This window comes from Hypanus sabinus, chromosome 21, assembly GCF_030144855.1.
Source record: "Hypanus sabinus isolate sHypSab1 chromosome 21, sHypSab1.hap1, whole genome shotgun sequence".
NCBI lineage: Eukaryota > Metazoa > Chordata > Chondrichthyes > Myliobatiformes > Dasyatidae > Hypanus > Hypanus sabinus.
In genome coordinates, this window is record NC_082726.1 from 57,584,506 (window position 1) to 57,612,451 (window position 27,946).

Here is a 27,946-nt window from a genome sequence, read left to right on the forward strand (position 1 = left end):
TCATGGTCATGGAAACACCATAATCACCCACATCATACAACATGGCACATAATGAACGAATGAAATGTAAAGTGTTGCACTTTAGGATATCAGATGCACTGTTAATTACAGGAATTATGGGAAAATTACCTATGTGGATACAATGTTGGCTGATTGGCAGGAAACAGAGAGTGGGAATAAAGGGATCTCATTCTGGTTGGCTGCCAGTTACCAGTGGTGTTCCACAGGGGTCCGTGTTGGGGCTGCTTCATTTTACGTTGTATATCAACGATTTGGATGATGGAGTAGATGGCTTCGTTTCATCACCAACCTCTCAAAGCTCTTCATCACAGTGGATATAAATGCTACTGGATGGTCGGTGTTGAGGCAGGATACCACCTTCTTCTTAGGCTTATGATTGAAACCAGTTTGAAGCAGGTGGGTACCTCAGACTGCCTAAGGGAGAGGTTAAAGGTAATTGGTGAATACTCCAACCAGTTCATCAGCACAAGTTTTCATAGGGCAGATTCCCCACTCGGGCCAGATGCTTTCTGTGGGCTTATCCTCTCACGTCAGCCTCAGAGACTGAAATCATTGGGGCTGTGGAGTTCATTAAGTTTCCTTCATGTTTTGATGGTCAAAGGGAGCATAAAAGACATTGAGCTCATCTGGGAGGGAATCCTTGTCACCTATGTTGCCTGGTTTCACTTTGTAGGAGGTGATAGCATTCAAGCCCTGCCACATCTGTCGCGCATCCTTCAGTGATTCAAGTTTGGTCTGGAATTGCTATTTCACACGTGGATGCCTTTCTGGAGAGTACCTGGAACTCTTATATTTAACTTGGATGCCTGACCTGAATGGCACTGATCTGGCCGTCAGCAGATTGTGAATTTCATGTTTCATCGAGGACTTCTGGTTAGGAGAACTGTAAATGATTTTGCGGGGACCCACTTGTCTACGTTTTATTTACAAAGTCGGTGTTAACTGTATTTGTTCAGATCCTCTCATGAGTCTTCGAACATGGCCCAGTCTACCGATTCAAAGCAATACCATAGCCGCTCCTTTCATTCCCCAGCGTTTCACTCCTTTCTTCACTCTCTTTCGGCCAGGCCGATGTATGTGACGTCCATACATACTTGAGAGTTAGTCAGCCGAGTCCTTCAGAAGATCGTGAAGTCGTATGTTCTTTAAGAGGGTTCAAAAGTACAAGAAGGCTCTTAGATAGGGACATGAATGTGAGGATATGGACATTGTGTATGTAGGCGGGATTATTTTAGTTGTGCATTTGATCACTAGTTTAATTATTCAGTTTAGCGTTATAGAACAATACAGCACTGTGATTGTGTTCTGTAGTCTATGGTCTAATAGGAAGCCGCTTCAATTTCATGTAGTTTAGCACCATCTGGTGGCTGATAGCTCAATTGCACTTAGAGGTCAGTCATTCTCAGAGGAGGCTGCAGACGCTGAAATAAGTCATAGTCACACAGCACAAAAACAGGCCCTTTGTCCCAACTGGCCCATGCTGGCCAACAGCTAGTCTCATATGCCGGTGTTTGGCCCATATCCCTCTAAACCTCTCCTATCCATGACCCTGCCCAAGCACCTTTTAAATGTTCTTAATGTACCCATCTCAACCACCACTTCTGGCAGTTCATTCCATTTACTGATCACTCTCTGGGTGAAAAAGTTGCCCCTCACTTCCTAGTAAATCTCCCACCTCTCACCTTATATGTATGCCCTCTTCTTGATTCTCCAGCCCTGTGGAAAAGAAGTCCTTTATAAATTTTACCGATACGATCACTCCTCATTCTCCTATGCTCCAATGAAAAAGTTCCAACCTACTCGATCATGACTCAGTCCCCTGAATCTTGACAACATCCTTGTTGATCTCATCTGCACTCTTTTCAGCAAATGGCATCTTTCTACAGCAGGGTGACCAAAACTGGAACACAATATTCCAAATGCAGCCTTGAAGAGATTTTGTTTTTCACTTAAAACACATAAGACTTCTATAGGTATACCAAGGAGAGCATTCTGACAGGCTGCATTACTGTCTGGTATTGGGGGGGAGTGGTTGGACTCCCAACACAGTCCCAACACAGGACTGATAGGAGCTACAGAAAGTTGTGAACTTAGTCAGCTCCATCTTGGGTACTGGCTTCCATAGAATCCAAGACATCTTCAAGGAGTGATGCCTCAAAAAGGCATGCCCTCTTCTCATTGTTACCATCAGGAAGGAAATACAGAAGCCTGAAGGCACACACTCAGTGATTCAAGAATAAGCTTCTTCCCCTCTCCTGTAGAATTCCTAAATGGTCATTGAACCCTTAAACATTACCTCATTTTTAAAATGTTAAAAATTTAAAATTTAAAAAATATTACTTGTTTTACACTATTATTAAACTCTTTAACATACATATATACTTACTGTAATTGATTTTTTTTGCTTTCAATATTATCATGCATTGCATTGTACTGCTGCTAAGTTGACAAATTTCACAACAAGCCGATGATAATAAACCTGATTCTGATTCTAACATCTCATACAACTGCAACATCCGGTGTGTTGAATCTGGAGCAACACACAGAAAGCCGGAGGAACTCAGGCAACACCTAAAGAGGAAAATGGAGAGTGGACGTTTCAGGTCGAGACCCTCAACTCAAACTGACGCAGGTGGTTTGCAGAGCAAGCACTGGAAATGTGAACCCACACCTGCAAAAGTAACTCAAACTGTCTGTGTTATACATTTGCAGTTTATTCACTATAACACCAAGGGGTGAAATTTAAATTTTTGTGTCAATGCCATTATTATATTATTGTATAATATTAATCATATAATTATTTATTGACATACAGTGTGGAATCGGCCATTCTGGCCCTTCCAGCCATGCCACTTAGCAATCCTCCAATTAGTAGTAGCCTAATCACAGGACAATTTACAATGACCAATTAACCTACCAATTGGTAGGTCTTTGGACTGTGGGAGGAAACTGGAGCACCTGGAGGAAACCTATATGGTCAAGGGGAAATGTACAGACTCCTTACAGGTAGCGGTGGGAATTGAACCCGTGTCGCCCACACTGTAAATCCGTGTGCTAACCACTATGCTACTGTGCTGCCCCCACTTGACGACTCGCAAACAAACTAAAAATCACTGGGAGGCTAAGTGAGGGAGTATCACACTGTGTGACGGGTCTCCAACTATGCAAATGAATTCCAAGTAGAGAATGTAATCCTTTACTACAAACCAATAAAGTCATTTGACTCTTCCATAATTCATGTAAGACAAGAAACGAGCAAGACGAGCATAACTGGATCAAATTCAAATAGAAAATATGCGCTCTCTACTCACCCCCTCCCTGTACTGCCATGCAGGTGAACAGGTGACTATATTCATTTATTTCAACCAGCAACCAAACCAATTACCTTAAACCAGAATGAGGATGCACATCACAAATACAATACCAGGATAGAATATAAAAGCAAGGATGTAATGTTGAGACTTTACAAAGCACTGGTGAGGCTTCACTCGGAGTGCTGTGAGCAGTTTTGGACCCCTTATCTCAGAAAGGATGGAGAGGGTTCAAAGGAGGTCCATGGAAATCATTCTGGGATTGAAAGGCTTGACATATGAGGAGCAATTGATGACTCTGGACCTGTACTCACCAGAATGAGAGGAGATCTCATTGAAACCTATTGAATTTTGAAAGGACTCAACAGAGTGGATGTGGAGTGGATGTTTCCTATGGTGGGGGAGTCTAAGACCAGAGGACGCAACCTCAATGGACATTGAACCTGTGAACACTACCTCACTTTTTAATATATATTATTTTTGGTTTTTTGCACGTTTTAATATATTCAATATACATATACTGTAATTGATTTACTCAATTATTATTACTTTTTTCTTCTTCTATATTATGTATTGCATTGAACTGCTGCTGCTAAGTGAACAAATTTCACGACACATGCTGGTGATAATAAACCTGATTCTGATTCCGAAGAGAGAGGCGTCCTTTTAGAATGGAGATGAGGGGGATTTCTTTAGCCAGAGAGTGCTGAATCGGTGGAACTCATTGCCACAGGCGGCTGTGGAGGCCAAGTCATTGGGTGTATTTATGGCGGAGGTTAATAGATTCTTGATTAGTCAGGGCAGGAAGGGATATGGGAAGACGGCAGGAGATTGGGACTGAGAGGGAAAATGATGAAATGGCATAGCAGACTTGATGGGCTAAATGGTTTAGTCTGCACTTGTATCTTATGGTCTTATGGTCTAATACAGACAGACAATAGATACATGTCTCCTACAATGATATTTTTAGTATATTATATTGATATATATTATAAGGGTGTGGTGTTGTTCTGCCAAGCATTGTGGGCATGTTATGCTGGTATGTGTGGCAGCTGCCCCCAGCACCAAGAGGGTCTGTTGGCTGTTAATTTAAACACCATGTTTCACTGTATGACATGTGTTAAATAAACTTGAGTCTTGAAGTTAGTGTTAATTAATAATTCCTAAAATAACTCTGAACTGACAAAAATTACAAATTACTTGTAATACTCTAAGAGAAGTAGGAATTTGTCTCTCACCTGCCGAGCATCACACGGGAAGCTTGGCTTGTATTTGGGGGGTCCTGTAAGGACAATTGCAGTGGCAGGGAATTCAGTGACATGACATGCCAGGGCAATTCAATGGAAATTTGTTAGAGAGGAGCAAAGTCATGTTGGGTTTAGAAAGAAATGAACAAAGGAAAGATGTTCCTGTTGATGCATGGTTGAAGGATTAAGGGAACACAGATTTGAGGAGAGGGTCAAAGAGTTATACAGCAGGAATATCATCTGTACTAACCCTCAAACATTCATTTACATTATGTACACGCTTATATATTTACTGGCCCTCAAACATTCATTTACTCTAAGTACATATTCCATATTTCTTGTCCAGTTCTGATGGAGAGTCTTCAAAGTTCAAAGTAAATTCATTATAAATGTACATACTGTATATGTCACCATATATGTATTTATCTTGAGAATTGTTTTTTGCAGGCATTTACAGAAAAATAAAGTAGTATAATAGAATTTACGAAAAACTATACATAACAAAGATGGACGAACAACCAAGGTGCAAAAGAAGACAAATTGTGCCAATAATTTTAAAAATTGCAAATACGTAATACTGAGTTGTGGAGTCCTTGAAAATGAGTCAATAGGTTGAGAAGTCAGTTCAGCGTTGAGACAAGTGAAGTTGTCCACTTGGATGTTTCTACCCCCAGAGACGCTGCCTGATATCTGCAGTGTTTTTGGCATTTTCTGCTTTCGATTCATGTTAGTCATGTATGTGGACTGAACTGCTGGAGGAAGTGATTGAGGCAGGTACTATGACAATTTTGAAAAGACAGTTGGACAGGTCCATAGATAGGAAGTTTTAGAAGGTCATGGGCCAGACACTGGCAAATAAGACCACCTTGAATGGAAACAAGAGAAAATGTGCAGATGCTGGAAATCCAAGCATCACACACAAGTTGCTGGAGGAATTTAAGCCTCTAGTGGACCCATGGACTTGCAGACTTCGGGCCTTTGAATCTCAGGGGACTCACTGACTCAGCCATTGGGCCTCAACTTCCAATCGATCTTCGGTATGAACCAGTTGAACCAAAGTATCCACTTGCGTACTTTGTGGCTCTATATCATAATTGGAAGAAATTAATAGTGCTTGTGTGCCTTCTTCATGATATCAATGGGCTGGGCCCAGGACAAGTCTTATGAATTTACCAAGGAATTTAAAGCTATTAATTCTCAGGTGGACCTAGGTGGGTCACATGTCCAATTCTATTGTAAAGAAGGCATATGGTGTGCAAGTCTTCATTAGTCAAGGAACTGAGTTCAAGAGCTACGAGGTAACATTACAGCCCTATAAAACCATGGTTAGACCATTCTTGGGATATTATGTTCAGTTCTGGTCACCTCATTATAGGAAGGATGTGGAAGCTTTAAAGAGGGTGCAGAGGAGATTTACCATGACGATGTCTAGGTTAGAGTACCGTACGTGTCTTATGAAGATAATTTAAGCCAGCTAAGGCTTTTCTCTTCGAAGCAAAAGAGGATGAGAGGTGATTTGATAGGTGTATATAAGAAGATAGGATTCATAGATCAAGTGGATAGTCAAAGACATTTTCTCAGAGCAGAAATGGCTAATATGAGAGGGCATAATTTTACGGTGATTGGAAAAGTCTAGGCCGGATATCAGAGGTAGTTTATTTACACAGAGAATGGTGGGTGCATGGAATGCCCTGACGGGGGTGATGACATAGGCAAATATATCAGGAACATGGATGATAGAAAAATGGAGGGATAAGCAGGGGGAGTGGTTAGATTGATGTTAAAAGGTCAGCACAATATCGTGGGTCAAAGGTCTTGTACTGTTCTATGAATGTTGCTTGCATTACACTAAACCTTGTTACTTCTCATCACAGTCTAGAGCTCCAGCTTAACAGCTTCTTGCAACACATACTGTATGTGGAAGAAATCTCACCGAACTGTCATTGCATATCGCACTCTGTGTATTTTATGTGCTGCATTCTTAGGCAGTGTCGGAAAAGCTGACGGAACTCAAGCATATAAAAATGACAGCAGAATATTTGCTACTTTTGTATCTTCCTTCCAGGAAGATACAAGGTATCCTGGGGGATGGAGGGAATGGTGGGCAAGGGGAGGTCCAGCCACTCAGCCTCAGTCAGATAGACAATAGGTGCAGAAGTAGACCATTCGGCCCTTTGAGTCTGCACCGCCATTTTGAGATCATGGCTGATCATCTACTATCAATACCCAATACCTAGCTCCTTCTTGAAAGCATCCAGAGAATTGGCCTCCACTGCCTTCTGAGGCAGTGCATTCCAGACCCCCACAACTCTCTGGGAGAAGAAGTTTTTCTTTAACTCTTTCTTAAATGACCTACCCCTTATTCTCAAACCATGCCCTCTGGTACTGGACTCTCCCAGCATCTGGAACATATTTCCTGCCTCTACCTTGTCCAATCCATTAATAATCTTATATGTTGCAATCAGATCCCCTCTCAATCTCCTTAAATCCAGTGTGTACAAGCCCAGTCTCTCTAACCTCTCTGCGTAAGACAGTCTGTACATCCCAGGAATTAACCTTGTGAATCTACGCTGCACTTCCTCTATAGCCAGGATGTCCTTCCTTAACCCTGGAGATCAAAACTGTACACAATACTCCAGGTGTGGTCTCACCAGGGCCCTGTACAAATGCAAAAGGATTTCCTTGCTCTTGTACTCAATTCCCTTTGTAATAAAGGCCAACATTCCATTAGCCTTTTTCACTGTCTGCTGCACTTGCTTATTCACCTTCAGTGACTGATGAACAAGGACTCCTGGATCTCTTTGCATTTCTCCCTTATCTAACTCTACACTGTTCAGATAATAATCTGCCTTCCTGTTCTTACTCCCAAAGTGGATAACCTCACACTTATTCACATTAAACGTCATCTGCCAAGTATCTGTCCACTCACCCAGCCTATCCAAGTCACCCTGAATTCTCCTAACATCCTCATCACATGTCACACTGCCACCCAGCTTAGTATCATCAGCAAACTTGCTGATGTTATTCTCAATGCCTTCATCTAAATCGTTGACATAAATCGTAAACAGCTGTGGTCCCAATACTGAGCCCTGTGGCACCCCACTAGTCACCACCTGCCATTCCGAGAAACACCCATTCACCGCTACCCTTTGCTTTCTATCTGCCAACCAGTTTTCTATCCATGTCAATGTCTTCCCCTCAATGCCATGAGCTTTGATCTTACCCACCTATCTCCTATGTGGGACCTTATCAAATGCCTTCTGAAAATCGAGGTACACTACATCCACTGGATCTCCCTTGCCTAACTTCCTGGTTACATCCTCAAAAAACTCCGATAGATTAGTCAAGCATGATTTGCCCTTGGTAAATCCATGCTGGCTCGGCCCAATCCTATCACTGCTATCTAGGTATCCCACTATTTCATCTTTAATAATGGACTCTAGCATCTTCCCCAGTACTGATGTTAGGCTGACAGGTCGATAGTTCTCTGCTTTCTCCCTCCCTCCTTTCTTAAAAAGTGGGATAACATTAGCCATTCTCCAATCCTCAGGAACTGATCCTGAATCTAAAGAACATTGGAAAATGATTACCAATGCATCCACAATTTCCAGGGCCACCTCCTTTAGTACCCTAGGATGCAGACCATCTGGACCTGGGGATTTGTCAGCCTTCAGTCCCATCAGTCTACTCAGATCAAGTATAAATTCACAAACTAGTGAGCAGTACTGGTGTTCTGAGGGCAGCCTGATCTCAAAACGTTGGATACCAAGAACTCAGCTCCTCTCGTACCGAGTGGAACACGAATGCTGCTAGGTGGTTCTGTAGCAAGTTGCATAACGCTTCACAGTGGATCATTCCTCACCGCTGTCTGTAAGGATTCTCTACATTTGCCCCATGACTGTGTGAGTTACCTCTGGGTGCTCCAGTTTAAAGATATAAAGATTTTTAAAGATCCAGTCCAAAGATATAAAGGTTAGTAGGTTAGTTGGCCACATGGGTGCAATTGGCCTTGTTGGACCGAAAAAACCATGCTGTATCTCTAAATAAGTAAATCCAAATCAGAATCAGGTTTATTATCACATATATTAGTGACATACCTGTTTGAACCTGATAAGCATCTTTTTCTCTGCACACAAAGGGTGAGATGAAAATGGAATAAGCTGCTGGAAGAGGTGCTTGAATGAGCTCCAATACCAACTTTGGGAAGACAGATAGGTACATGGATTGGAAAGAATTCAGAGATTACGGTGCTCCACTTTCCTCCCACATCCCAAAGACGTACAAGTTAGAGTGAGGAAACCGCGGGTATGTTGTGTTGGTGCTGGAAGTATGGCAAATTCCAGCTTCAAGATGTGCTGGTCATTGACGCAAACAACACATTTCACTGTTTTGATGTACATGTGACAAACAAAAAGCTGATCCTTAAATCGTTAAAAAATGCTGGCAGATGGGAATTAGCTTTGGTGGAGCATCTTGGTTGGATGGGTCGGTAGGGATGAAGACCTGCTTCCATGCTGCGTGGCTCAATGTGAGATACAGCACAGAAACTGGCTTCCTGATCTACTGGCTTGGTGCAACCCATTCCCATATTCATCTCCTTCGGATCTCATCTGCTCCCCCACCCACTGCCTTTGCTCTTCCTGCATCCCAGATCCCGCTCAGTGCATGGAGAGAGGGAAGGTTCAGTGTGGGACGTGGCCTGGAGGAGCCAAGCTCAGAGCACCCTTGCATCTGAAGTGTATATACCATAACATGGCATGATAACTTATAGACCCTCTAGCCACTATATCTAGCCTCCTGTATCTAATAAAGTGGTCATTGAGTGTCTGTTCATGCTGCTGTAGCCCACTCACTTCCAAGGTTCAACATGGTTTGCACACCACAGTTGTACATGTGGTTATTTGAGTTACTGTCATGTTTCTGTCAGCATGAACCAGTCTGGCCATTCTCCTCTGTCCTCTCTCATTAACAAGGCATTTTCACCCACAGAGCTGCCGCTCACTGGATGTTTCTTGTTTCTCACACCATTCTCCGTAAACTCTACAGACTGTTGTGTGTGGAAAATCCCAGGAAATCAGCAGTTTCTAAGCTACTCAAACCACCCCATCTGGAACCAACAATCAGTCCACAGTCAAAGTCACTTAGGTCACATTTCTTCCCCATTCTGATGTTTGTTCTGAACAACTGAACCTTTTCACCATGTCTGCATGCTTTTATGCATTGAGTTGCTCCCACATGATTGGCTGGTGATATATTTGCGTTAACAAGCAGGTGTACAGGTGTATCTAATAAAGTGGCCACTGATTGTGTATACCACAACAGAGAATTATAATTTATTTATTTCAAGAGTGGACTAGACCACGAACTATTAACAAGGGGTTAGTATAGAATTTCGGAGAAAAATAACAAAAATAATGTAAATAAAATACAAGATGTAAAACTCATCCGAGTCGTGTCATTGTTGCATTATTTTGATTAAATCTTCCAGCTTCATTGCTAACTTCAAATCGCCCTGTACGCGTATTCGCCTGCTCATGTACGCAGATAAAGGCTTCGTCTCTCCCGTTAACAGCGACCGCATGGTCTTCTCTGAAATTTCCAGAGTGACGTCAGGCTCCTTCTCCGGCACACCGTTGCCAGCGTAGCCCGAACCTGAAAAGCAGAAGAGGAGGATCAGAAGTGGCCAAATCTCAGTGTTTCAGAGCGTAGAGCAGTTCAGCACAGGAAAAGGCCCTTCAACCCACGATGCTGTGCCCAGCACCCAACTAAATATATCCCTTCTGCCTACACAATGTTTGTACCCCACACAAAATGCTGGAGGAACTCAGCAAGTCAGGTAGTATCTACAGAAATAAACAGTTGATGTTTCAGACCGAGAGCTTCATCGGGACCTCATTACCTCATTCCTGACGAAGTGTCTAGGCCTGAAACATTAACTGTTTACTTCCCTCCGTACTTGCTGCCTGACCTGCTGAGCTCCTCCAGCATAATGTGTTTATGTTAAAATACATTCTTGTTAAGTATGTACCATAACTATCTTTCTTTTCAACAATGCAATTTTTGTCCTTATCATTCTTATAAAGAATTGTCATTTGGCCAACTACAAAAATGGCAACAGAAGCCCCAAAGAACTCATCCCTGGGAGAGGAAGGATCCTCGCCAAAAAGATGTATAAAGTTGGGTGGTGAAAGCGGGAGCCACAGGGCTCATCAACCTTCTCCTGGCCCAGGACAGAGGACTCTGGTGAACTGCTGCCAGCTGGGGCCATGAGCACAAGCAGAAGAACGTAAGCATTAAGCACTTGACTCACCTCTACTGAGGTCCAGATAGTACAGGTTGCGAGCTCCATTCTTCTGGTTGACAATGAAAAGATAGCAGGCTTGAAACTGTCTCACCAGTTCCTTAGAAAGGAGACTTTGCACTGTGGAAAGTATCCAGTCTGGACTGATCCTGTCACTCACAGATTCCTCAAACCCAGTCTTTTCGCTTACAATCTGAACACCCTCTGAAGGAAGATAAATAATGTACCAAGTCATTAAATGACATTCAGAAACTTTTACAGAAGTTTTTCACATAATCGTTTTAGATATCCCTTCTTGATGTACAGCGGGATCTTGGAGTGCAAGAGAAAGCCTGCAGATGCTGGATATGTAAAGCAATGTGCACAAAATGCCGGGGGAACTCAGCAGGTCAGGCAGCATCCATGGAAATGAATCAACAGTCAACATTTTGGGCTGAGACCCTTCTTCAGGACTAGAAAGGAAGGGGGAATATTCCTAAATAAAAAGGTGAGGGAAGTTGCTGAGGAGGAGGATAGCCAGAAGATGATAGGTGAAGATGTCACTTTTAGTTGCTTTCTCACCCCTGGACGTTTCCTTACTCCCAGGCCTTAGCTGTTTGCAATCCGAAATACTTGAGAGATACGTATAGGGGTTTTGTTGAAGCACTAGGTTTTAATGAGCCACTGGGAGATAAATCAAATAATTCAGAAGATGTCCACACCAATGCTGTGATCCCCATTGAGACCATGGTCACCAGGACACAAGCACTGTCTACTCAATAACTCCCTTGGACCCAGCATTGTGCAGATGCCAGGATTTTCCTATGATGGGAGAGTCCAAGACCAGAGGACACAGCCTCAGAATAGAGGGACGTCCATTTAGAACGGAGCTGAGGTGCAATTTCTTTAGCCAGAGGGTGGTGAATCTGTGGAATTTGTTAACATGCAGCTGTGAAGGCCACGTCGTTACATATAATGAAGGTGGAGGTTGATAGATTCTTGATTAGTCAAGGCATGAAGGGATATGGGGAGAAGGCAGGAGATTGGGGCTGATATGGGGAATCAATCAGCCATGAACCTGGTGTTTGGACAGCAACTTAGGCGCTGGGCCAGAATGAAAATGTCAGGGTGTCAGGGCCTGGGTGAGGGATGAGCCGGTTCAGCTTGTGGCTCGGCACTGCACTATAGAACTATCTTTGTGGGCTTCAGCTCAGGCGGCTAATTGCTTAATGTTACTGTTTGCCTGATGTATTCTTTTTCTCTGCACATTGGGACAGTCTTTTTTTTTAATGGACTCATTTTTAATGCTTTTTTTTTTAAAACGGGCATAATGTCTTTTTCTCCCTCTGCACACAGAGTATTCGACAGTCTTTTTTAATATGGGTTTCTTTGTTTCATGGCTGCCTGTTAGGAGACAAATCTCAAGGTTGTATAATGTATCCATACTTTGACAATAAATGTACTTTGACTTTTGAAAACATACAGTGAAGTGTGTTGTTTTGCATCAATGGCCAACACAGTCCGAGGATGTGCTGGGAGCTGCCTGTAAGTGTCATCACGCTTCCAGTGCCAGCATAGCATGTCCAAAACTCACTAAGCCCTAATCTATATGCCTTTGGAATGCAGAAGGAAACTGGAAAACTTGGAGGAAACCCGCGCAGTAACAGGAAAAACATATAAAGGCAGCAGCAGGTATTGAACCCTGATCTTACAGCTGGAGCTGTAAGGTGATATGAAAACTGCCATGCATGGCATGCTTTCATGACATTCTCCCACCAGTGTCCCTGAATATTGAAGGCACATTCCTAACCTTCGCTGTCACTGGAAAGCTCAGAGACATGCTGGGAAGATGCTGATGGTGCAGAGCTACTGCTATTTACAATGCGCCCCGCGATCACGCGGAAGGGTTGGGGAAGCCGGTCTGGACGACTGCTGGGCGGAGTCGGGGGCAGGTTGTGGAGAGCTTCCAGCGGGAACTTCACGTTGTACACAACCATATTCACCTGGTCTATTTGCACGCCCCAGGACTTGGTCTTCTCGTTAATCTCAAGCTACAAGATGAGAAAAGAACAGAAATAAATTATTTGTTGAGCTTTTCTTCTAAACTGGGATTTTATTGGCTAAAGAAATTCCTCCTTATCTCTGTTCTAAAGAGATGCCCTCTAATCTAAAGCTGTGCCAACTGGTCCTAGAATCCCCCATTATTGGAAACATCCCCTCTATCTAGGCCTTTCATTATTCGATAGGTTTCAGTGAGATTCCCCCCCCCCTCATTCTTCTAAACTCCAGCGAATACAGCCCAGAGCCATCAAATGCTTTTCATACATTAACCGTTTCATTCCTGGAATCATTCCCATGAACCTCCTTTGGACACTCTCCAATACCAGTACATCTTTTTCTTAAGATAAGGGGCCTAAAACTGCTCACAATTCTCCAAGTGCACTGCCAATCTACATGACGTAACTGGACATTATCCACTCATAGCTCATTACTCCCAATCCTCCTCCAGCCATCCATCTTGGAATTTACCCAAATATTGCCAGATGTGGTTTCAGCTATCTAAGCTAAGAAACATCTCCCCTCCACACCAATCTCCCCAGCCTACCAAAAATCTCTTGCTTATATTAAAATAATCAATGAAATATCTCTGTATCTAAGAATTTCCCTTGTTGGAAGCCATTAAGATTTAAAGGCAAAGGCTAGAGATGGAGACAACAAGAGAGAGCAGAAGGAGAGTGAGAGAGAGGGAGAATTAGAGAGAAAATGGGGAAGAAACAGATTATGGAAGTAGGGGGTGAGAGGTGGGAGCAGTCGGAAAGGTAGCGACACCGAGAGGGGGTGAGAGAAGAAGGCAGTGGAGGGTGAGAGGGAGGGTGCAGGGGGTGGGAGAGAGATGGGGTTGGGGGTTGGAAAGAGGAGATGAGAGAAGCAGAGAAGGTGGGGGGAGGGCCAAAGGAGAGGGAATCGTTAGTACCAGATCAGGTGGTTTGAGTATCTCAGCATTTTGTGTGTGTTGCTTGGAGTTCCAGCACCTGCAGATTTTCTCTTATCTGTAGAATCCCTTGTGTTTACAGCCACTGGGTGCACATGTGATAAATAAATCTGAATCTGAACTAATCAAATTATTTGCCTCTAGAAGTAAAGATCCTCACTGATAATTGTTTTTCAGTTTTACTCTTCTTCATCTTGATGCTCGACAGGGATTTCTTGAGTAGGAAGCCAACCATTACAGCCTTAGCAGCGTGCACCAAGGTGCCCCTGATATCCTGCACGACAACCACAGAAAGGACTGGATTCGAGACATGATACTGGATTTCTGCACCAGCGATAATCTGAGCGCCATCTTTACAAGTTGCCTGTGTAAAAGATTCTAGATTGTTTAATGTAATTTCCAGTACGAGTATAAAAGATAACAAAATAATTGTTATTCCCAGTCCCATGCAGCACAAAAAACACAGTATGTATAAATAAGATAGCTTATATGCATAAATTGTACATAAAGTGTCTCTAGGCACAGGAGAGTCTGTATATAAGGTGACTCTGATAGGAGGAGTGGGTTAGTAAGTGGAGATGTTCATCTGCCTTACTGCTTGGGGAAAGTAAATGTTTTTGAGTCTGGTCGTTCTGGTGTAGATGGCTTCCATTCTGATGGGGGTAGGGGACACAGTCCCTGAAGAAGAGTGGGTGGGATCCTTCGTGATGTTGCTGACCTTTCTCCAGCCACCTTTCTGTAGATGAGATGAGAGTTTAATCTTTCTCCTGTGGGACAATGACTTTATTTTGATTTTGCAGAAATAACAAGAAAAATCAAAATAAAGCAATATGATGCCATGTTTAAAATTAGCTTATCTTATTCTAAGAAGACATGGTAGTGTGTAGTTTTGCGTGCAGCTTCTCATTGATTCTACTGTGTCTTTGTATTTACTGTGAATGCCCGCAGGAAAATGAATCTCAGGGCTCTATATGGTGACATATATGTTCTTTGATAATAAATTTACTTTGAACTTTTGTGTGTCTGAAAAGCAGAGGCAGAATGATCAAATTATTGGATTAATGACCCAGAGAAAATGTTTCAAATTCTACCCTGCTTGTTAATGAAGTTCTTTTTGGTAAATTGAGTTTATAAGTTGATTTTAGTGTCTTGACTTCACAATTTTGATTGTTCTCTCTTTGCACCTTTTTGTCTGTGCTTCCTGTGTAGCTGTAACACTTGTATTGCATTCTGTTATTCCTTTGTACAACCTCGATGTACTGATCTGGTGAAATTATCTGTATGGATGGCAGGTCAAGGCCTTGCCTTGCTACTGGTACCATATAGCCCAGTAGTACCTGTCTCGGGTCGGGTTGTCAGCGACTCAGCCAGCACACTCCCCCCCGGTGCACTTCGGTTAACCAGGGAGGAGGCTGTGTAGGCACCCAGCAGGACTGAAAACAAAACCTGTCAAAGGGCGGATGAACTCCTTGTGAGTCAACGGCCTCCTACTGTCTGTGTGAGGAGTGGCACGCCACACAGTCTTTCGTTTTGCACCTTGTAAGGCATTTGCCCGACGCCGGCCCCTAGGCCTGAGTCGACGTAGTAGTAGTAGATTGCATGCAAAACAAAGTTTTCACTGTACTTCAGTACATATGACAATAAATCAATTTCCCTTTTGTCCTTACCCCAGATAAAACATATAGACCACAGAACAGCAGAGTACAGGAATAGATTCTTCAATCTGTGACGCTGTGTCAAACTAATTAAGCTAATGATGCCTGATTAAATTAATCTCTTCTGCCCACGCAATATTGATATCCTTCCACTCTCTGCGCATTCATACAACAATCTCTGAAACATCTCGATCATATCTGCCTCTGCCATCACTCCTGGCAGAGCATTTCATACTTCCACCACTCTGTGTAAAAAAAAAATGTTGGTACACATTATCATCTTTAACCCTTCCCCTCTCACCTTAAGTGCATGCTCTTTAGAAATAGACATTTTGACCCTGGGATAAAGCTTCCAGCTACCTACTCTATCGGTGCCACTCATAACTTAATGAACCTTTATCAGATCTCTCTACAACTTCTGCCACTCCAGAGCAAATAACCCTAATTTGCCCAAGCTCTCCTAATCCAGAGCATATTCTGGTAAACCAACCAACTTGGTGGCTACTCGCCAATCCTCCAGGACCTCGCCTGTGGTTAGGTCTAATCTATATGGAACCTGTGACCTGAAAATATATGGTAAGATCATAACTCTCTCTGGCCCTTAAAGACAGAAGACAGTTATGACCCAACCTCATATTTTTTTTAAGACATGGCTATTAAATGATGGCTTTGCGGCCAACATCCACATTCTGAAAGTGGTTCTTCCTCTCAGTTTTGCTTTAAAGAGATCATTTAAAAATTCAAAATACCAGCCTTGGAGTATCAACTGTTTTTCTTTTGAACTGGTGACTTAGATAGTTCTTTTTTCACTGAACAGAAACTAGACTGTGGAAGCTCTAGTAGCTCCTACATATTGGCAGAAAAAAAACACTGCATTTTAATGTTATAATGTTTTTGTTATATAACATATACCAAAATATAATCCAAAGTTCTGAGACCACATGTCAAGGGTTTGATTAACATCATGAACCATGATGTTATATTTTGTGATTAAGGTCCTAGGTATTGGCAATTTTATTGTCAAACCTGAAGTAACTATCAGAAATGCTGAAAGTTATACTGGTACTTCTGGATTGTTTGCAGGGCATCTAATCTTTTTCGGTTGATAGTGACCAGCAGCTCTTTTGTTTGCAATTGTAGACAGTTCCAACATGAGAATGGTTTGTCATGTCTTATATTTGTGTTGAATTCAATACAAGGTACACAGTACCCAATGTATTCCCAAAGGCTATAAAACCATAAGACATACAGAACTGTGCAAAAGTCTTAGGTATATAAATAGCTAAGGCACCTAAGACTTTTGCAAAGTTCTGTGGTAATTTTATGCATTGCACTATACTGCTGCCACAATAAAACAAATTTCATGACATATGTGAATGATGATAAACCTGATATAGGTTTATATATTGGTATAGGTATCTAGTGTGGACTGCGAGTGGAAAGGAGCAGGGAGAGGAGGAATCATGGTTGGAAAAAGGAAAGGGAGATAGGAGGGCAAGGGAAGCACCAGAGACCCACACTGCAATTAATCCTTAGATGTCCTCATGTTATTTATTTTGTAAAAAAAAATGCACTAACAGCAAATCTTGGAGAAGGAAACGTACCTCAAACAGTGCAACATTGAAAGACTTGGTCTGGAGGTCAACCACCTGCCAGTGGTCAATGAAAGGCAGCAAGAGGACAATTCCAGGACCTTTGCTGCCTATAACTCTTCCCAAACGAAAGACAACAAAACGCTCATGGCTCCGCACAATCTGCAGTTGTAAACAGAAGCAGCATTAGTAAAGCGAATCTCTATTTCAGACAAACAGCAAAGGATCTGAATTCCAGCAAGCAATATAATTGTGGCAGCATAAATCCATGGATCATAAATAGTCAAAGCTGGTTTCAAAGTTCAAGATAAATTTATCAAAGTACATATACATTATGTCATCACATTCTTCACAGATTCATTTTCTTGCAGATATTCACAGCAGAACAAAGGAATATAATAGAGTCGATGAAAATCTACAAAGACCGACAAGCAACCAGTGTGCACAAGATGACAAACTGGACTAATACAATATATAAATAATATTAAGAACATAAAATGGAAAGCACTGTTTTTAATAATACTTTTATAAGATTTATACTTTTTAAACTAACTCATGTATTTTCCACACTGACTGGCAGAAAGCAGTATAGCGGCTAAACTAATAGTTTACCACCTTTCCGATTTTTCATTGGCTAAAGTATTTGCACATTACCCACATGCTGTAATTGTTTTAATTATGTAGTCTATTAGCTAGTTTATTCCTTTCTAAGGAATTTCTTCTCTATAAAAGTGATGGATTTTTCCAGAGGTGCCATCTTTCCTTTGCTTCTTCTTTTCATTGGTCTTTGCATTCTTGGCCCTTCATTCACCTTTTAATATCATTTCTCAGCTCTTTATTTAGTTTTCTTAGTATTTGTATGTTTGTATTCTAAAATAAACAACTATTAGAATTAAGACTGCTCAACATATTTTGACTCTCAGAAGAACTTCAAAGATCAGAAAGTTGACAGACATCCAGCAAGTCCTTGAAAGTGAGTCTACAGGTTGTGGAATCAGTTCATTGCTGAGGTGAAGTTATCTACACTGGTTCTGGAATAGATCTGGTCATGTGGGACCTAAGGCTCCTGTACTTCCCTCTTGATGGCAGCAGCGAGAAGAGGTCATGGCCTGGATGGAGAGGGTCTTTGACGATAGATGCTTCCTTGTGGCAGCGCACCTTGTAGGTGTGCAAAAATGGTGAGGAGGAGTTTTCCTTTGATGGACTGAGCTGCACCCATGACTTTGGGTAGGCTTTTCTGAAACTCCAGGCCTCGACACCAAGATCACCAGAAACTAGTGGTCTTGGTCAGTAACCTGGTAACCACCTTGGTTTCTAGTGAAGTGTGGTTGATGCTTATCCAGAACATTAATGATCCAGCTCACATTGTGGTACAATATGGAGAGTGTTGCATTGTCATACAGTAAAGAATAACTCATCTTCTTGCTCCAGTGGTTTGGATAGAAGTTAAAAAGTCCATGGACTGTTTAGAGCAGGGATCTGACCAGAGAATTTTCTTTCCTCTGGTAATACAATCAGAGTTTAATTTATCTCGATGTTTTCTGAGAGCTTTATGCAACCTCCATAATGCTTATAGATCCTCTGTAACACTGACTCTGCACAAGTTTATCAGTAATGCAACAAGGCATCATAACACACCACAGCATAACATAAAATATAGAACACTACTGCAAAGTACAGGAACTTTGGCCCACATGTTATGCTGACCTTTCAACCTACTCTAAGATCAGACTAACCCTTCCTGCCTACATAACCTTCCATTTTACTGTCATCTATCCAAAAGTCTGTTAAATCTCCATAATATATCTGCCTCTACCACCACCCCGGCAGGGTGATCCACACACCCACCAGTCTCTGTGATTTTAAAAAATCGTTGACATCCCCCCTATATCTTCCTGCAATCACCTTAAAATTATGCCCCCTCATATCAACCATTGTCGTCCTGGAAAAAGTTTTATATCCACTCAAACTCTGCCTCTTATCATCTTGGACGCCTCTATCAAGTCACTTCTCATCTTCCTTCACCTCAGAGAGAAAACCCCTAGCTCACTCAACCTATCCTTGTAAGATATGATCTCTAATCCAGGCAGCATTCTGAAAAATCTCTCCTGCACCTTCTCTGAAGCTTCCATATTCATCCTATAATGAGGCAACCAGAACTAAACACAATATTCCATGTGGACTTTCCAGGGAATTGTAGAATAGCCATCAAAAGTAGGAAATTCTGATTGACGTTTTCCAAACCCTGGCCCAGAGTTATGCTCCCCACTTTCTGTTCTCCGTAACACATCAATGCCATTGCACAAACGAGAAAATGCATGAAGTTCTATGCATCATACCTTCAGGAAAAACCATCCTGAGATTGGAAAAGTGATTATCACTAGGAAGAAAACAAGGATGGTCAGAATCCAGAAGCAAATAACTGATGAACAGCCAAGGTCTTTGTCTGAAAGAGGAGAAAAATTCTGTTTTTAGAAACACAAACATATTTGGTTTCAAGAACCATGGCAGAAGACCACAAGACATTAGAGCAGAACTAGGCCATCATGATGTATTTATTTTCTCTCTCAACCCCATTCTCCAGCCTTCTCCCCATAACCTTTGATACCCTTACTACTCAAGAACCTACCAACTTCTGTTTTAAATATACCCAATGACATGGCCTCACTGTGGCAATCAGTTCTACAGATTCACCACACTCTGACTACAGAAATTCCTCCATCTCTGTTCTAATTCTAAGACAGTGCTCTGTATTCCTAGACTCTTTCACTATTGGAAATTTCATCTCCATATCCATACACCTCATCATCATGTGCCATGTCGTATGACATCATCATTATGTGCCATGTTGTATGACATATGTGATCATGGTCTCATGACCATGATTATTCTTGGCAAAGTTTTCTACAGAAGTGGTTTACCATTGCCTTCTTCTGGGCAGTGACTTTACAAGATGGGTGACCCCAGCCATTATCAATACTCTTCAATGATTGTCCGCCCGGTGTCGGTGATAGCAAAACCACGACTTGTGAAATGCACCAGCTGCTCATACAAGCACCCAGAACCTGCCCCCATGGGGTCACGTGACCCTGATTGAGGGGTCTAAGCAGGTGCTACACCTTGCCCAAGGGTGGCCTGCAAGCTAGTGCAGGGAAAGAGCACCTTACACCTCCTTTGTAGAGAAGCATCTCCACCTCACCACCCAATGTCCACACTAGTCCTTTCAATATTCATTAGGTTTCGGTGAGATCCCACCTCATTCTCCTAACATCCGTGAGTACAGGGCCAGAGCCATGAAACATTCCTCATGCCATAATCCTTTCATTCCTGGGATCATTGTCGCAAACCTCCTTTGGAATACCAACACATCCTTTCTTCAATATGGGAGCCAAAATGAAGAGTAACAAGTACTTGTCATTGCAACATTACCTCAAGCAGGTAAGAAACATAGTAAGGTGCTCTTAAAAATTAGGAGAATTATTTTCAGAACAATATAATAACAGGAGCAAGCAATTAAGCCCATAAGACTGCATCACCTTCACCATGATCATGGTTTGCCTTTTGCTTATATTATTGAGATTTATATAAAAATTGTTGGAGTTGTAATGGTGAAAATTTAGAACTGATTAGGGTATGAACTGGGGTTTTAGCCAGGCAGGATTAGACCAAAAGAAATAGGGGCAGAATTAGGCCATTTGGTCCAACCAGTCTGCTCCATAATTCCATTATGGCTGATTTATTTTCCCCCTCAACACTATTCTCTTGCCTTCACCCCATAACGTTTGACACCCTTACTAATTAAGAATCTGTCAACCTCTGCTTCAAGTATACCCTCCACAGCTATATGTGACAATGAATTCCACAAATTCACCACCCTTTGGCTAAAGACATTCCTCTTTATCCTTCTATTCTAAAGCTGTGCCCTCTGGTCTGAACTCTCCCACTATAGGAAACAACCTCTCCTGTCCACTTTACTTAGCTCTGTGAGTATTTGATGCGTTTCAATGAGATCCCCGTCAAAGAGCTGATGAGTACTCTGTACACTGATAATGGTTGGTGCACGGACACTCCTGCAGTGGCAACCGGACATCATACAGTTGACTGCCAGCCACATTGCCTGCTCATGTTAAGTTCATTATCGCTGTCTACAGCACTACCCAGAATGCACCACCAAGGAGTATCGCCAGCTCTCTACAAAACAACGGTCTATTCATGATTGCAGGAGACTTCAATCACGTTACTTATTGTGTTTTTTGAATTGTGTTCTTTGTGCTAATTGTGTTTTTTTTATGCTGCATTGGATCTGGAGTAACAACCAGTTTTCCTTTGCATTCGTGTACTGAAGAATGACAATAAATAATCTTGTATCTTGAAAACACTGTACAGGCCATTCCCAGTTTATGTATAGCCTGCACGTAATCAAACGTTTGGAACTGGCTGAATGAGTTTCCTGGCTGTAAGCTTCGTAAGATGCCTGGGAAGGCAGTTCGTGGCTGCATTTCTGACTTGCAAGCTGTACAGATTATGAGCAGTTCACAAGAACAAAACCCAGCCTTATCCTGGAGGCAATGTGTAATCAGATCGCTTTAAAACATCTTTACCGGAGCTGCACAGGGTGGAAACAAGATGCTTAAAGAGACAGCAATATTACCTCTGGGAACTATCTCAGCAGTAGAGGAGTGCATTGTCTTTTGACAATGCTAGACTAGATCTTTCATGCATTAGCCTAGTTTTTCACATTTGGGGCAAGGATTTATCCATTGAAACTTAATTCTGCATTGAACTGATTAAAAAAAAATTCTACGTGCAGTTACTCCTGAGTCAATCTTCAGGGTTGAAGCTGCTGTCAAGAATATAATGTCACAACATGCAGTCACCTTTCTGCTGGAAGAATTTCTGGCACAGAGCAGCTCCAGTTTCACTTTGAGGAAGTAACTATGAAAGATGACGAAAGCACAGAAGTTGACATAGTTTTTACATTGATGTCAGTAAGACTTCTGGCAAGGACTTCACAGTAGGTTGGTCCAGAAAGTTATGGCAGTTAATCTGGACCACAATAGAAAACTGAATGCAAAACTGGCTTGGTGGTAAGAGACAGAGTCTAGTGGCGGGCAGGTGATTTTCTGGCTGAAAGTCTGCAACAAGTAGTGTACCACAGGGTTCAGTGCTGCGACTTTCGTTGTTTGTAAATACATATAAATTACTTGGATGAGAACGTAGGTGAATTTGCAGGCAACGAGAAAAGTTCTGACACTGTAAATAGCAAAGAGGGATGTTTAAGGGTACAGAGGCATATACCATGTAGATCAGTTGGAAAGGTGGTCAGACAGGGGTAGATGGAATTTAATTTGGACAAGTATAACACTTTTGGGAGTCAGATTCTATTAAGTTATAGAGTAAGTGGCAGGGAGCTTAGGAATGTTGATGTACAAAGAGACCTTGGGGTAGTGGAGAGAGCATTCCGTACGCCTGACTTCATTACCCAAGGCACTGAGTATACGAGTCAGGATGTCATGTTGCAGCTGTACAAAACTGTGTACAGCTCTGGTTGTCACATTACAGGAAGGATTGACAACAACAGAATCCAGAAGACATTTACCAGGACATTACCTGGAATGGAGGGCTGTAGATAAAAGTAGAGATTGGAGAGGCTTCATGCACAAAATGCTGGAGGAACTCAGCAGGCCAAGTATGATCTATTGTAAAGAGTAAGCAGTTGATGTTTCGGGTTCGGGTTAGGGTTAAGGTTAGGGTGCGAGTATGGGGCCAGTGGGCAAAATAACCCTCTAGTGTTTTTGGATCTCATACTGGAGATGCATTAGGGTTAGGGTTAGGGTTCAACAAGACTGGAAAATAAAGATGAGAAGTCAGAGTAATAAGGTTGGGGGGTAGGGGAGAAAGAAGTACAAGGTGGTAGGTAATAGGTGAAACTAAAGAGAGGGAGAAGGTGAAATAAAGAGCTGGAAGTTGATTGGTGAAAGAGACAAAGAGCTGGAGAAAGGGGAATCTGGTAGGAAATCACAGAAGACCATGGAAAGGAAAGGGGGAGGAACACCAGAGGGAGGTAAAGAGATAAGGAGAAAGAGGTAAACAGGAATGGTGAATTTTTTCAACCTCATTTTCATTCCTTCTCCATGTGGCTCTTAAACCCTCACCAATGAAGAACCTGTCAATTTCTTGATTCTAATATACTCATGATTTCAGCCTTAGAGGTGGAGGAATATCCTTATTGCACCAGGAAGTGATTCACTTGCAACAGAGACCCAAGCTCTGACCTGCCCTTGAAGCATTTTGTTTATATGACTGGTCCACTTCAGTTTCTTCTCAATGGTAATCCCTCGGTTATTGACAGTTCGAGTTCAGATTCATTTATTTATCATACATACATGGAAACATACAGTCAAATGTGTTGTTTGTGTTAACGGCCAGTACAACATAAGGACATGCTGGAGGCAACCCGCAAATGTCGCCATACATTCCGGCTCCAATGTAGCATGCCCACAATGCTTGGCAGAACAACACAGAACACAAGGAACTAAACAACAAAACAAGCCCCTTTACTCCCTCTCACACAAACACACAGTCCTCCAACTCCAGGTCGAGCCGCCAGGCCTCAGAGGATCACATACCTACTAGCAACTTCCCGAGTGGACTTCAGACTCATAGACCAAGGGCATTGGTCTTTGACTTTCAGAGATCTGATCAACTTTCGGGCTTTGATCTACATTATCATGCCCAATGATGAAATCCTGAACTCCAGATGGGAAACTTCATGGCAAGAATGCGCATTGAATGCCCTGTGATCATTGCAGGTGATCACATTCCGTAGTTGGAGGTAGCCTAAATGTTATTAGCCTAAATCGCGTCCAGCTCTTGCTGTGTGCACGCTTGGGCTGCTTCATTTGCTGAGGAGCGGCGAACTCTCAACATTCTGAAATTATCTGCAGGCATCCCCACCCCTGACCTTATAATAGAAGGAAAGTCATTGATGAAGCAGCTGATGATAGTCAAGTTCTATGGATCTCCTGCAGTGATGTCTTGGAACTCAAATTAATGATGTCCAAAAAAACGCAAAACACAATAAACTTCCTGTCTCTTAAGTGCTTTCCCATTTAACTATGAATAAATGGACACATAATTTGAAGGGATTTTGTTTTGAGAGGAACTCAGCTGTGGTTGACAACAAAATAACATCATGTGCCGAGGCACAAGAGGACCTCAGGTGCACAAAGTAAATTTACCATATACAACCCCGAGATTCATTTTCTTCTGGCAATACTCAATAAATCCATAATAGAATCAATGAAAGGCAGATTGCACAAACTCCAGATAAATCCCTAGGGAATTAACATGTTTTTCTCAAAAAATATTTATGTCCAATTTTAATCCCTGCTTGAAAGCACCAGCTCTTGCTGGGCTGGAGAATATTTTCCCAACTTAAACTGAGTTAGACAATACTTAAATGTTAGAAAACAAGGAAAGTTTTTAATCTCATAACAAAATCAACAATGACAAATGCTGTATTGCTAAACAAAGATTTTTAGAAGGTGGTCCTAGTATAGTCGGAGTCTGAGTTACATAAGGGTTCTCATTGTCCCACAAATTGACTTCTCCTTAGCTCAGAAAAGCCCATTTTCTATAGCTTCCCATTTCACATCTCTCTACATACACTTGCTATAATCGTTTTATTTTACTGAATAATTACCTACAATTAAACTAATGACATACTGTATCCCATCATTAATGAATACTGTGAAACAATATTATTACTAGATTGAACAATACAATAAAATGGTTAGGGAGAATACAGGTCATTTATAACCTAGAGATCCCCAGTACTGGTCAAATTGTTTCACACCAGGTAGCCTGATGCTTACTTCCCTATCTTAATCCCTGACCTTCCCAATACACTCACAGAGAAATGAACTCCATGGAAGTGAATTCCATAAACTGGGCCAGCACAACACATCTAGGCACCCAGGAATACCTGGTGAGTCAGACTCAAATACATCTGGGATTATCCAGATTCCCTTCTTAAACTCACCAATGTATGTATACGATTCCACACCCAGACTGGACATAACTGGGTATAAGTCATGGCCAGACGACCCAATCACAGTGGTGCACCTGAGTCAGTCCTCCAACACATACTGATGCCCCTCACTGATACAGTACACCTACAGTAGGTACATAGACCACCCCTTCCTGAATTTACCTGAATACATGGGTCACACCTTCCTGGACACAGCTAGGTAGGCAGAAAACATGTTCCCATGCACACCTGGGTACACAGGTTTCCCCTTACCCCAGACACACCTGGTTATGTGGGTCACCCTTCCCTGAACACACCCAGGCTCATGGGTCACCCCCTTCCCTGGACACACCTGAGTACGTGGTCTCTTCCTTCCTTGAACATATTTGGGTATGCAAGACACCCCTTTCCCCAGACACACCCGGGCACGTGGGACACTCCTTCCCCGGACACACCTGCGTACGAGGTTCGCCCCCTTCCCCGGACATACTATCATATGAAGATCACTTCCTTCTCCCTTCCCCAGAATCATCTCAGCACATTGGTCACCCCTTCCCAGGACAAATCTGGTATGCAAGTCATACCTTCCCCAGCCACAACTGCAAAGATGGTATACCTCTACAGCTGTATATGTGATTCCCCCTTCCTCTGGACCCATCTGGGGTACACAGGTCATCCCTTTTCAGACACACCCAGCTACATAACATCTTCTCCAGGCTCACCTGGTACATGGGTTACGCCTTTCACAGACACACCTGGTATATAGGTCATCCTTTCCTCGGACTCACCTAGGTACATAGAGTAGCCCTTTCCTGACACACCTGATAAGGGGGTCGCACCTGGCCGTGTACACAAATAACACTTACCCCGGACACACGAGTACACGGGTCTTCCTTCCCCAGACACACCCAGTACACAAATAACACTCCCCAATGACACACGTGGGTTCGGGGACACCCCCTCCCCGGTCACCTTCGCCCACCGTTACCGATATGGTCATCTTTCGGCTCCTGAAACAATGCCTCTTCGGCTCCGTCTTCCGCAGTGGCCACCGCCTTGTACCTCATGCCGCTAAGCGCCCGCCCCCAACTGGGGCTGCAGGCGGCGTTCACTCGCTGGGACCGACCCGCCCATGCAGGTGCTCAGCGTTCGGCGTCGGCACCGCCGCCCGTCCGCCCGCCCGGCGTTACCATAGCACTGGCGACAAAGGCCACCGCACGTCACCACACCGCCTAGCGATTCCCACCATTCGGCTCATTGTACCGTGCACAGTTTGTGCTGTTCCTTCAAGACACACCTAACAAGCAGGGAAATCGGATCCGGGCTCCCTCCGTTGAAATCACGCATAGGAACGTCTTCTAAAAATTGGCAGTAGACAGATTTAGTTTAACCATCACATTCGAGAGACTTTTCCCAAATAATTCTCAGGAGGCATTTGATAGGGTGCCACAGACATGAAGCTGTTTAACTAGATAAAATCCTATGGCGTTACAGGAAAGATACTGGCATATTTAGAGGAATGGCTGATAGCCGGGAGGGAATAAAGGGGGCCTTTTCCGATTGTCTGCCAATGACTAGAGGTGTTCTTCAGAGGGGTCAGTATTGGGACCGCTGCTTTTCACATTGTTTGTCAATGACTTGGGTAAGGGTTGATAATAGATTGTGGCAAACTTTGCGGATGATACAAAGATATGTGGAGGGGTAGGTAGTGCTGAGAAAGCAATGCGTTTGCAGCAGGACGAAAACAAATTGGAAGAATGAGCAAAAAAAGTGACAGATGGAATACAGTGTCAAAGGTTCGTGAGAATGAAAGGGTTAACATGAGCTTTGGCAGCTTTGTGCCTGTACTCACTAGAATTTAAAAGAATGTGGGGATCGCATGGAAAGCTGCCGAATATTGAAATGACTAGATAGGGTGAATGTGGCGAGGATTTTTCCTATGGTGGGCACAGCCTCGAAACTGAGGGGCAACCTTTTAGAACAGAGGTAAGTATTTTTTTAAGCTAGAGAGTAGTGAATCTGTGGAATGCTCTGCCGCAGACTGCAGTGGAGGCCAAGTCCGTGGAATGCGGAATCTGATAGCTTCCTCATTGCTCAGGGCATCAAAGGATATGGGGTTGAGTGGGATCCAGCATCAGCCATGATCAAATTGTGGAGCAGACTCGATGGGCTGAATGGCCAATGCTGTTCCTATGGATAATGCAGCACTCCCCTACTATTGCACTGGAACGTCAGTGTGTATTTTACTGCTCTTGTCCCTGCAGCAAGGATGCAAGCTTAATCTATCTTGGTTGTGGTGTCATAATTGCTCCTCCAGCAGAGTGAATGAGTATGAATGGTATTGCTCAGGATTTCCAACATACACAGAATCTCTTATGTGTTACATAGAAGCAGAACTAAGTCATTCAGCCCATCAACACTGCCACCATTCCATCATGGCTGATTTACTTTCCCTCAACCCCATTTTCCTGCCTTCTCCCCGTTATCTTTGACACCCTCATTAATCAAGATCCTATCAACCTCCACTTTAAATAGACCAAATGACTTGGCCTTCACAACTACCTGTGGCAATGATTCCACAGATTCATGAGACTCTGGGTACAGAAATTCTTCAACTCTCTTCTAAAGGAGCTTTCTTCTGTTCTGAGGCTGTATTCTCTGATCCTAGACTCTCCCCACTATTGAAACTAAACTCTTCATATCTACTTTCAGCATTGGGAACATTCTTCCTCTCCATCCAGATAATCTGATCTCTCGATCTTTGTTCTTTGCCAACTGTGCACACCAAGGCATTCATCAGTGAAACATTTTTACAG

General features: G+C 42.8%; 1 protein-coding gene across 2 annotated transcripts; it reads right to left on the reverse strand.

Annotated features, from left to right (window-relative positions):
• Window positions 1–9,899: 9,899 nt before the first annotated feature.
• Window positions 9,900–26,314, reverse strand: stoml1 (stomatin (EPB72)-like 1). 2 transcript variants are annotated; one of them, XM_059946629.1, is made up of 7 exons: window positions 26,119–26,314; window positions 19,438–19,478; window positions 17,111–17,260; window positions 14,012–14,215; window positions 12,670–12,910; window positions 10,890–11,084; window positions 9,900–10,231 (listed from the first exon to the last, which is right to left on the reverse strand). In XM_059946629.1, the coding sequence occupies exons 1-7, from the start codon at window positions 26,195–26,197 to the stop codon at window positions 10,035–10,037; spliced, it is 1,107 nt and encodes a 368-aa protein (XP_059802612.1). In that variant the 5' UTR covers window positions 26,198–26,314; the 3' UTR covers window positions 9,900–10,034. The 2 variants fall into 2 exon arrangements, with proteins under 2 accessions (XP_059802612.1, XP_059802611.1); XM_059946628.1 differs by having other exon boundaries at window positions 19,438–19,544.
• Window positions 26,315–27,946: the final 1,632 nt, after the last annotated feature.